The sequence below is a fragment of the Martes martes genome, assembly GCF_963455335.1.
Source record: "Martes martes genome assembly, chromosome: 6".
NCBI classification, from domain to species: Eukaryota; Metazoa; Chordata; class Mammalia; order Carnivora; family Mustelidae; genus Martes; species Martes martes.
The window spans coordinates 69,476,102-69,488,693 of NC_137893.1; the positions used below are offsets into that span (position 1 = coordinate 69,476,102).

The window sequence follows — 12,592 nt, forward strand, 5'->3', positions numbered from 1 at the left end:
AATAAATAAATATTTTTAAAAAAAAGTTTGTGTCTCAAAAACTCATATATATGCTAAGGTTAAAATCACTTAAAAATATATATTCTTTGGAAGAATATAAGGAAATAATAAACACTGACTTCAGGATGATGGTTAGCTTAAATGAAGGACGCCCATGGGATGGATTAATGAAAAGGATAATACAGTTAAGATTATTACCAGTGTCCTACCTTCTGTTTCATGGATTTTGTTTGTGTTTTTGTTTGGTGGCAGATTCCCAGGTGATTATGATACCATTTTAAAATAGAGATGGATGGATGGTTAATAGATAGATAGATAGATAGACAGAAGGATTGATCAATCAAGTAAAACAAGTATGGACAAATGATGAGTATATTATGAACCAAAAATCACTAAACCTGAAATGAAAGGACATGAAACTATCCACCATGATATGAAAATAAAAATTCTTTGCAACATGTGGATTAACATACAAACTACAATCTCTGGATCAACTCAAAAGTCATTCATCCTGATTTTGTAATTTTCTTCTTCCACTTTACTAAACACTTTCAATTATGCTGCACAAAGTGACCAGTGAGACTTTCTAACATCATCAAGGGACCTTCTGCTCGGAGAGTAGTACCTAAACAGAAAGGGGCAAAAAAAAAAAAAAAAAAAAAAAAAAACAGAGGAAAATGCTGCTGTCTCACCCACAGACTCTCTGGAATGGGGCTGAAAATGCCCACAAGCCTCTGAATAGGCAATTGGTGATTCTTATCCATACTGTCAATACTTATTAAGTGCTAAGTATATGTCAAATGTCATGAAAAGCACTAGAATCCTTCAGATTTATGATTAGGACAGTTCTAGCAGATTCTTATGTCTAGCCCATCGTGTTCCAGACAGCCCAGAATCAACATATCCTCAGGTCAAAGAATCGAGATAGTACACAGTCACAGTGGAAAACAGTATGGATGTTCCTCCAAAATGTAAAAGCAGAAACATCACACGATCCGATAATTCCATTCTTGAGTATTTACCCAAAAACAAAACCACTAAAGTCAAAAAGACATATGCACTGCTATGTTTATTACAGCATTATTTACAATAGCCCAAATATGGAAGCAACCCAAGTGCCCATCAATAGACAAATGGATAAGGAAGACGTAGTGTATATAAAACAGAGTATTCCACAACCATAAAAAAGATGAGATCATGCCATTTGAGACAACATGGATGGACCTATAGGGTATTATGCTAAGTGAAATAAGTCAGGCAGAGATAAATATCATATGATTCTACTCATTAGTAGAATCTAAAAAACAAATGAATAAACAAACAAAAAAGCAGAATCAGACCTATGAATACAAAGACCAAAATGATGGCTGCAGTAAGGGAGAGGGGTGGGGGTTGGGCAAATGGGTGAAGGGTAGTGGGAGATACAGGCTTCCAGTTATGGAATAAGTCATGGGAGGGGTGTATGGGTGGCTAGTCAGTTAAGTGACCAGCTCTTGGTTTCAGCTTAGGTCATGGTCTCATGGGTCATGAGATCAAGCCCCAAATCAGATTCCCTGCTCAGCAGAGAGTCTGCTTGAAATTCTTTCCCTCTGCCCCTCCCTCCCAACTCCATGCTCTCTCTCTCTCTCTCTAAAGTGGATAAATAAATCTTAAAAAAAAAAAAAGTGATGGGAATAAAAGTTACTGCATAAGGAATACAGTGATATGGTAATAGTGACATATTGGGTAAGATGGTAGCTACACTCATGGTGAACATAGCATAATGTATAAACTTGTCAAATCACCATGTGGTGCACCTGAAACTAATGTAACACTGATGTCAACCATACTCAAAAACAAAAACAAAAACAAAAAAAAACAAGGTAACTTTCAGGTATGTTATTTGCTGCTTACCTATACATGCAAATGCTAAAGCAGCTCCTTTATAAAGTGAGATTATAATGGCTCCCCAAAGTTAAAAGATTTCAAATCTCTATTACAAGAATTGGGGATGGGGAGGAGATTTTCCCAACAGATTAGATTCTACACGGAAGTGTTGCTGTTTGTTTTACCTGCTATCTCCAAAAGTGAGTTTACATGATCTCCTTCTGCCAGCTTGACAAATCCAACCTGATTTCTAAAAGTGTCAATCCCTTGAAAGGGCAAAATCAACTGTTTTCCTTGGAGGATTTCTTCTATGAATGGTTTTAATTCCAAAAGAGCACCAATACCACTGGTAAGAAAAAATACAATTTTCAGTAACATATTAAGTAATAAAATATATAAAACAAAACAAATAATCAGTTTTAGAAAGATAAATTTTGATATTTGTTCTAGTTAAAGCTCAAAAATAACTTCAAAACCTAATCCATATGATTAAAATATTTATTTTTTTAACTTTTATTTATTTTTCTTACTGTGTTCTGTTAGCCAACACACATCATTAGTTTTTGCTGTAGTGCTAAACGATTCATTAGTTGCATATAACACCTAGTGCTCATCACTACATGTGCCCTCCTTAATACCCATCACCCACTTACCCCATCCCCTGACCCCCTCCCTTCTGTAACCCTCAGTTTGGTTTCCAGAGTCCAGAGTCTCACATGGTTTGTCTCCCTCCCTGATTTTTAAACAAAAGTTACAGAAGAAGTGAATTAAATCTTCACTTAATTATAATTTGTATTATATTAAAGACATGAAAGAAAATACTATTTTATAATTCACCAAGAAGATTTACTCAAGGAAACACTACATGGACAACTCAAAAAATATTACTGATAATATATTCCAAAAAGTCTAATACCACAGGATCTTATATTAGATTATGTGGAAAGTTCTGGACTCTTATTAAAAGTACTAATACAATCGGGCTCTCTGCTCAGCAGGGAGCCTGCTTCCCTTCCTCTCTCTCTCTGCCTGCCCCTCTGCCTACTGTGATCTCTGTCTATCAAATAAATAAATAAAATCTTTAAAAAAAAAAAAAAGTACTAATACAGTATTTACTATCTGCAAACAACTCTACTAAAACTTAATATTCATTATCTCTTACACTATAATAGCCTCCATAACAAGGTAATACTGTAACTGTATTAAACAAAATACAAGCTTATATTTGCCAACTACAACCATGTAAGTTTATTTCTGTTTAACCTATGTGATTTTAGGACGACCCTTTCATTTTTCTTTGTTTACTTATTTTTATTTTATTTTATTTTTATTTTATTATAGGACTATGCTTTTTTTTCTTCATAATAACAAATGTTTACTATATGAATGAATTAAACATTATCAGGTTTGGAATATTTTGAAAATTAGGATAAGTTATTTCTACCTTTAAGAAAATTCTGGTGTAGGGATGTTGTTATGAGAAAAAAATTAAAATCTCACTAGAGGGCAGCAATTACTCCAAAAAGAAATAGGTACATTCTTACATAATGTAGAGAGGGCTTTTAAAACACCCTCCTGCTGAAATATCATTAATTTAAGCTGTCTTGATCAGTGTGATCTGTTCACCAGTAACTATATGTCAAATGTGTGAAAAGAAATTTAGGTATTTTTCTAGCCTTTTCATATTTCTAAATTAGTTTTCATATAAAGTGTGTAAATGATGTCATCCATAACTTCACACTGAGTTTAAATTCTCATCTATGCCATAACAAAGTATACAATATTTCAAAATACCTTTGGAAAGGTCAACATTTCTCATTGCATCTCCAAACCTACATACTGAATCCAGTCTTTCCTGACTGTATCTATGTTCATCCAAAGAGACACAGCGTACATACTTCTACTGCAAGACTGTCCTTCACTGTGTGCTGGGAGTTAGAGCATGTGAAAGTCAAATGGCCACTTCTGGTTCACCTTTCACAAACTGGGGAATTCAAGATACTCATTTTAAATGTAACTATATACTAAAGCAGGCCATGCTAAAGGTTAGGGCTTTTCATAGACTGTGAATTCTAGATGCCATTTTTTCATTAAAGAAATATAGATGCTCTAAACTCAGTCCAGTTTGTTTTCCTCAGATCTCTAGGAACATAAACCAATAAATAACTCCCAATGAGGTATCACTGATCACAGAGTAAGAAAAACTCATAGTGTCTATTGGTAAGTATCACTAACTTTCTAATTCTTTTAAATAGAGTATCTTTCCAAGAGTGATTTATGGAAAGCCTTCTTTATGGTAAAATGAATAAAAATTATATGCATACGTGAAATAAAACTCTGAAACCAGAGTTCAGACCTAAAGATGTATCTGAAATTAAGGCAGGACAGCCATCTTCTCAACTCAGGAGCTGGGTTTGGCCCTACAAATTTCTATGCCTTTCTTCTACACTGCGAGTAAAGGACTAGAGGAGATATCTAAAGAAATTCATGATTCAAAAAAAAAAAAAAAATTTTTTTTTAAGTAAACTCTGCACCCACCATGGGGCTTAAACTCACAACCCTGAGATCAAGAGTCACATGCTCTACTGACAAGACCAGCCAGGCACCTTGAAGAAATTCATGATTTTTTAAAAATGCTTCTGCATACTCCATACCCAACCCACTGATCAGTATATCATTAAACACCTAAATAATGATACTAGATTTTGAAAAGTAAGAACATAGAACAAGGAACTGATAACATAGATGTTAGCATATTATACAATGTAGGATGAAAGGTAAAATTAAAAGATTAGAGACTTAGAAAATCCTTCATATAAATAATGTTTTACCAGAAAACTCAACCAGTTTCTCTCTCACTATATAGCTACCAAAAGCGAAGTCACATCTTGATTCTGTTCCTCATTTAAAAGTTAACACTGTTAGGGGGCCCGGGTGGCTCAGTCCACTTAATGAGTGGCTCAGGGTCCTGGGATCCAGCCCCGTGTTAGGCTTCCCACTCAGCAGGAAGTCTGCTGGAAGATTCTCCCTCTCCCTCTGCCCCTGCCACGTGTGTGCTCACGCTTTCTCTCTCAAATAAATACATGAATCTTTTTAAAAAACAAAATAAAGGGGTGCCTGGGTGGCTCAGTCGTTAAGTGTCTGCCTTCGGCTCAGGTCATGATCCCAAGAGTCCTGGAATCAAGCCCTGCATAGGGCTCCCTACTCGGTGGGAAGCCTGCTTCTCTCTCCCACTCCCCCTGCTTGTGCTCCCTCTCTTGCTGTGTCTCTCTCTGTCAAATAATAAATAAAATCTTTCAACAATATAAATAAATAAATAATAAAAAACATTGCCACAGACACTTCCCTGGCTTCCCAAACTAGCAGCAGCAAATCTTTACTCCTTTGAAATTTCATTAATACTTTTTATCTTATGAAATATACTAGTTTTTAGATTTTTCTATTACAGTAATTTGAGTTCATATGGTATCTAGTCAACTTAATCATATAATCCATGAGCATAAGAGCCATTCCTGATTGATCTTCATTTTCCCCAAAGCACTCTGTTCAGTATCTTGCACGTGACTGATAACACTGGTTGAGCTGCAAAACACTATCTTGTCTGGATAGCAAACCTCATTTATTTCTTAGATTTTTCATTGTAACTTTGTCAAGAAGAATTCCTAAACTGCAAATACCTGGTCACCATCTTCTAGTAGAGAGAATATTCCCAGTATCATAAAGTTGCAGAGGGATGCCACTTCAAACACAAAGCTGACTGGCTACACATTTCTTTTTTTTCACAGAACTTAAAGTCTTTGCAAAAAGCCCTGGTAAAACATGGGGCTGAATGACGCAGAGTGTCACCATACTCTCTGCACAGGGATTCTTCAATGTGTAATGCCATGACTTAGGGCAAGACGCTGCTGCCTTGTTCAGAATGGTCCCACACGCTGCAGATGGCTTAGCGACTGTCACTCCTGCCCATCAAGGGCACACAGCACTCCTCAATAATCGTGACAACCAAAATACCTCCCCGCCAAATAACTCTAAAAGTCTCCTGGAAAAGGCAGGCCAGCCTCCACTGAGAAATGCAGGCAGCACGATACAGCGGAGGCATACCTGCCCCCTCACCTCACCCCCACCACACACCACATGCTCATCAGTGGAGGCCACTGAGGTACAGGAAGCCATCCATACCTGTGCAGAATGATCTTCCCCACTTCTCTCATGCCAGTATGCTCATCCTCTCCCTCCTGTCTCCACCCCACCCCTTTCCTTTGCATCTCCCCGTCTTTCACACACACACCCCGTGGAGTAATAAGAGAACTGACTAGTTCTGGCTCCTCTACTGACCGGTATTTACTTAATTCCTCAGGCTCTTGCTTCTTCATATGTATAAGAGAGATGGCATTTCTGTGCTGCCTCCCAATACCATTAAGAGAATAAAAGAAAATAGTATTTGTATGGGGGATGGAAGCTGAGGAGCAGAGGCTGATGCAGACATGCCATAAGCCATGGCCAAGACCCCCTTTTGAAACAGAGATAAACTTAAACTTACTGGTCAGTGGTGATACAATATTTTCTAGTTTAAAAAAGTCTCTTTGGGGTGCAATTATTCAGTTAATTCAAACCTCCTTTCGGGACTTAATCCCTTCACTCTCTCCTCCTTCTTCCCAAGGAATCCAGCATACCCTTCTAAGAGAACTCAGGAAGATCTCTGGACTGCTTGCTGTTTGAGTCCTCAGAGATTCCCATTTCAGAGGGACGGGTCCGGTCATATCCCTGGGTGCCCTGTATCCCTGGGTCCATGACAGCAAGCTTGTTACTTCTGGCCTTTGTACCAGCAGGTACTGCTGAAGCACAAGATCCCTGACAGAGTCTCTGATCAAGAAACATGGATGTTCAATAGTGTCCTCATCCCTTACCCAGCTCCTTCTGATTCAAAAATTCTTTCTGAGTTGGACTTCCAAGTCTACCCACTAGGGCACAAGAAACTTCTGCATCCATCTTTATGTCTTGATAGACCACGGGGAGTTGAAGGAACTACCTCAGGTCCACCCGTTAGAGATCTTCCTTGACTCTAATCTACCACCTTTGTGACACCACATTCTTCCAGCATTAGTTGAACAGGAACTTCTCCAAAGAGCTTGAGTGTTCCCCAGCCACACCCTGAGAACCCCAAACCAATGTGAGTGTCTCTATCATTCCTAATTCTCTGCTTCAGCACTGGTGGGGGCCGGGGTTGGAAAGAACATTCAACCCCAACAGAGGAGACGTAGTGCCTGGCTTCCTGCCTCACTGACTCCACCCAGTGGAGTCCTTCCCACCCAGGACTATTAATAAGACAGAGCAGCCACCTCAAAGTTGTCTGTGCTTTCACTGACCACACTGAAGTTCTTTTGAATTTGTTGCTAGTTCGATGTCTCCTACTCGCCACCTCTTATACCAGCTCACCAAGAGGAAAGACTGAGGTCCCCCAAGAAAGAAGGAATTCTGCCTCCAAACTGCTTTTGGACTTGAGACTACATCAACACTTCCCTGGATTTTGGACTTGTCAGCCTCCACAGTCACATGAGCGAATTCCTTAAAATAAATTCTGTATGTAAGTGTAGATAAAGACATGTCAAGACACAATACATCTAGATATCTATGCAGATATACATCCTATTGGTTCTGTGTCTCTGGAGAACATAATTCACCGTTCCAACACACACAGGGCACTACTCTTCTCTCAGGCTTTCATCTTCTCTTTTATCTTCCTTGGTTTCTTTTTCTTTAAGAGCATTAGAGTATTTATTTTATCTTCTCATTGGCAAAGTGAACAGTGAAAGTGAATCAAGTAAAAAATCTTCTAGGCCTTTCTGCAATTGCAGGGGGCCCAAGACCTGCTCTTGGGTAGATCAGGTTGGAAGACATCAGAAGACCAATGTCTAGAGACACGAGGGTCTACTGTTTAAAAGACATAACTACAAGAATCATAATTTGGCTTCATATTTTGAGTTACTAGTTCATTGTTTTCTCCCTTTTCCTCACCCTCTTCCTGATGTAAGTCTTGTTCTTCATTCCCTTGGGAAACTCTATGTCGGGGTAGAAAACTGAAGTAATCTGCAATACATTCTGACCCTGGTTTTCCAAAGAGACAAAGCTCCAGCTTAATTCAGAGAGCTATACAGACGGTAACAAGGTACAGACAGAGTATCCCAGAGAATTGGGGGGAAGACCAAGGTTTCTCCACTCCTGGCTGGAAAGCAGCAGCCAATGACTTATACCCAAACTTTATGGCACAACTCTAGAATTAGGAGTGGGTAGTATACAGCCACTCTAAGATTGAGTAAGGTAAAATTGTAATTGTCTACTGACCTAAGGAATGGCGGTTCTAATAACTAACAACACTGGCTGCCTGATGTGTGCCAGGCCCTATACAAGGAGCTCTTATATGTACTGGTACTATTATTTTTCCCATTTACTTAAAAAGTGGACAATTGGCCTCAAATCAGGTCTCTATTCAGAGATAGTTGTGCCATGGTTCCAGAATCTTTACCAAGAATCCTAACCTAAATGGCCAGTCTCCAAATGCTTACATGATTAACATGGGCAAAGCAACTGCTTAACTAAGGGCTACTTTAGATAACAATAACAGAGTTTAAAAGTCTAGATTAGGAGGAATACTTGTATTGTTAATTCTGTACATTGACTATTTTTTTTTGTACATTGACTACCATTTGGAATAAATTATAACAAAGAACGATTCCTTAGAATCTCAATGCCTCTGGGTTCTGCTATGCTTATTCATATTGAAGTAATAATCTGAAAGATGACATTCAAAGAAGACATATTACTCACATGTTTACTTCATCTTCATTCAATAATTGCATCACTAGTAGGGTAATATGAAAGGAGCCGTCACTGGTCATTGCTTTGGCTAGTTGCTTATCTTGTTGTATTATTGTGTTTTGCAGGATCTTAATTCCTCTTGTAATCTAATCACACACACGCACATATACACATAAAAAAGAGATTAGACAAGCAAAATTTCCTTATAGCAATTTGAAAATCAAGAATAAAAATAAGCATCAAAATTAGAACCATGTCAAGATTCTTCAACCAAGCAATGCTTAATTGCCTACTTGTTCTCAAATATTCTGGATAAAATGACTTGGGAAGCTTAATATGATGTATGAGTTTTTAAAACTTATACAATCCTTGTCCATCTTAAAAACTTCAAGCCTAGGGGTACCTGGGTGGCACAGTCGGTTAAGCATCCAACTCTTGATTTCGGCTCAGGTCATGATCCCAGGGTCCTAAGATCATGCCCCATACGGGGTTCTGTGCTCAACATGCAGTCTGCTTAAGATTCTCTCTCCCTCTTCCTCTGTGCTCTCCCTCTCTCCCTCTCTAAAATAAATAAATATATCTTTAAAAAAAAAATCAAGCCTAAGACCCTTATTTTACAAATTGGGTCACTGGTTGAATCCACTGGTTGACAACCTCTTAGTGACCAGGCATCTTTTCAGAAACTTGTCCTTGGACTATGCAGCATGACTCACGATAATTATGATCTTTCTGTAAATAAAAAAAAGTTTCATTCTTGCCACAGAAAGGTCAAACCAGCAGACAACATTCCATTCCTGTTGGAAGTATTTTTTATTTGTCCCCAAACGAATGTATCTGAGAACCCATTCTTCATGGCCTTTAAAATTTTTTAGGACAGCAATAATCTCAACAGGAGTGACTATTGTCATCTTTCCAGATGTGTGAGGAGGGGCATAACCATGGAAAGAGAGTTGCAAAGAAGTCCAAATGCATAGGTCAGAAAAAGGATTACACTGTGCGTGGAGGTGAGAGCCCTCGTCTCTCATCAGACTATCCTCTCTCAGTCTCTGCTCTGAAACAAGCAGGGGAACCATGCTCTTCCCTCCTCCACTTCCAGCTAGGTACAATCCCAGTCAACTTCTCCACGTGAGTGTACTGAAGTTGGTTTGAATGTGAAACAGCAAACTGAGCAACACTCAGAGAACAGAGAGCACACAGAAGCTCTGAGGCAGCAGAATTCGTCAGAGAGAAAAGGGGAAGGAGAGGGGGCTGGCAACTGAAGCAGAGTCCATTAAAAAACAGCAGAGATAAGAAAAAACAGAATCATAAGCACAGCAGACTGTTCTGATACTAGAGTAGCTGTTTTATCCTGAACAATGTCCCCATTATCTGCAGAATGTGACTGGACAAATCATGAGATGCCGTCCCAGGATCTGACTTCCCGTATATATTTACAATAAATCCGCATCACCGAAAATAATCTCAGCATTTCTCCCCTCCTTGCCATCTGGAAGAGAGTGACACAGGAAATAGTGTTTTTCTGGGAGGAAGTTATGCAGTAACACCTAACATACTAGTTCCCAAGGCAAGAGGTCACTTCCATGAAACCTAGCAAAAGAATATTGATAGCTTGATAAAGCGCTCCTGACCTAATAGTGAGCAAAGATCGTGCAGAGTCACTTTGCTCTATTCTCTATCAATAAAACTAAATTGTAAACACCTCAAGGTCAGTGTTCATTTTTCCGAAACTACCCTCTCACCATGGTGACTAGTAACAATAATAAAAACAATATTTAAAAGTATACCTGAAACTAATAGAACACTGTATGTTAATTATGCTGCAATTAAAATATAGTAAAATAAAATAGAGAACTGGCATGAGAACACATCAGTAAATGTCAGTTCACGTTATTCTAAAACATGTTTTTCACCTAAAATTTATTAGTTTCCAAATCATTAAATATATAGAATATCTTTGTTTTTTTTTTTTACTAGCCACGGGTGCCAATTTAATTATCTACTCCATTACTTATTAAGTTTTTTTCTCAAAAAAATAGCTTCTAGGGGCACCTGGGTGGCTCAGTGGGTTAAAGCCTCTGCTTTCAGCTCAGGTCATGATCCCAGGGTCCTGGGATGGAGCCCATCGGGCTCTCTGCTCAGCAGGAGGCCTGCTTCCTACTCTCTCTCTGCCTCCCTCTCTGCCTACTTGTGATCTCTGTCAAATAAATAAAATCTTTAAAAAAAATAGCTTCTAATTAAGAAAACAAAACAAAAAAACAGTACTTGAAGAACTGTAGCAGTAACTAACCTTTATGGTGTGATCACTAGGTTCTAGATACTAAAGTAAGCATTTTACACTTATTAGTTCACTGAAGCCTCTGAACGTTGCTATGTGGTAGATATGGGAATTAACTCTATTAAAATAAATTGAAAAACAGATGATTAAAAAACATCTCTTCAAAGTCATATACCCAAAAGAGCAAAGGAAAACTTAAGGCTAAATTACAATACATGAGAAAAATGCAACAGGTACAAGGAATTAGTTTATTTTCAAGAGGGGACAAACAAATATATGTATATACATATATATTTATATATATTAAATGGAATCTTACTAAGGCATAAAAAGGGAAGAGGTCTTGTCATTTGCAAAAAAAATACATTGATAGACCTATAGGAGTATGCTTAGTGAGAGGAGTCAGACTGAAAAAGACAAATACTGTAAGATTTCACTTATATGTGGAATCTAAAAAACAGAACATATAAACAAAATCCAGAAAGAGACCCACAGATACAGAAAACAAACTCGTGGTTACCAGAGGGGTGGGTGGTTGGTGGGATGCTCAAAACGGGTGAAGGGGAGAGGTGAGATACAGGCTTCTGGTTATGGAATGAGTAAGTCATGGAGATGGAAGGTGCAGCGTAGTGAATATGGTCAGTGGTATTACCATAGCATTATGTGGTGGCAGACGGCAGCTACACTCATGGTGAGCACAGCATAACGTACACAGACTGGTGAAATCACTGTGTTGTACAACTGAAACGAAGGTAACACTGTGTGTCAACTATACTTCAGTCAAAAAAAAAAAGTCATACCTCTAAACAATATAATTACATCCCCAAATCTTAGCTGGTACAAACGGTAATTCTGGTTTAACTGAATATGAAAAGTAGCACAGGATGAGAACTCTGGTTTATAAACAGACTGATGCAAATTAAGGGTGCTGGACCTGGCTCAGAAATTCTGGATTTTAACCCCAAGTCCACCACAGGTGTGAACCCACCCAAGTCACCTCCTCTCCCAGACTCTTGGCTTTTTCAGTTGTAAAACAGGAGTAACAGAATCTGCATTGCCAAACTTAGAGTGTTGTGTTATAGATCAAAGTAGATAAGCTACATAAAAAGACTTTGTAAACTCTGCATCATTTGCCTAATAAAAGGTATGGACCGGGGCCAATATTAAAATCAGCAGTTCTTTACCCTATGCAGCTTGGCCTTCCTGATACCATTCAGCAATGTTTGGAGATATTTATGTCATAAATGGGGACTTGCTATTTGTTTTTTGCTTGGTTGGTTGGTTGGTTGGCTGGTTCTTTTAAAGGTTTATTTATTTATTTGAGAGAGAGAGCATGCATGTATGCCAGTAGGAAGAGGGGCAAAGGAGGAAGGAGAGAGAGAAGCGCTTCCCCACTGAGCAAGGGATTCCATCATAGGGCTCGATCCCAGGGCCCCGAGATTATGACCTGAGCTGAAAATAAAAGTCAGGCAGATGCTCAACCGACTGAGCCACCCAGGCACTCTGGGACTTGCTACTTGTACCTAGTGAGTAGAGTATCCACATTTTCATAAAAACACTCCATTCTGGGCTCAAATATTAATTATATGTAAATTCAGGATAATGATCAAAAAATTGCATTCATTTATGTATTCA

At 38.5% G+C, this 12,592-nt stretch overlaps 1 protein-coding gene across 2 annotated transcripts in view; it reads right to left on the bottom strand.

The window, feature by feature from the left end:
* Positions 1–12,592, bottom strand: part of AKAP7 (A-kinase anchoring protein 7) — a 144,243-nt gene that overhangs the window by 104,006 nt on the left and 27,645 nt on the right. For both annotated transcript variants that reach the window (XM_080805478.1, XM_080805480.1), the window contains exons 4-5: positions 8,692–8,828; positions 2,052–2,212 (exon numbers count right to left, since the gene is read on the bottom strand). In XM_080805478.1, coding sequence (XP_080661604.1) covers positions 2,052–2,212; positions 8,692–8,828 — 298 coding nt within the window. The remainder of the gene's footprint in view (positions 1–2,051; positions 2,213–8,691; positions 8,829–12,592) is intronic.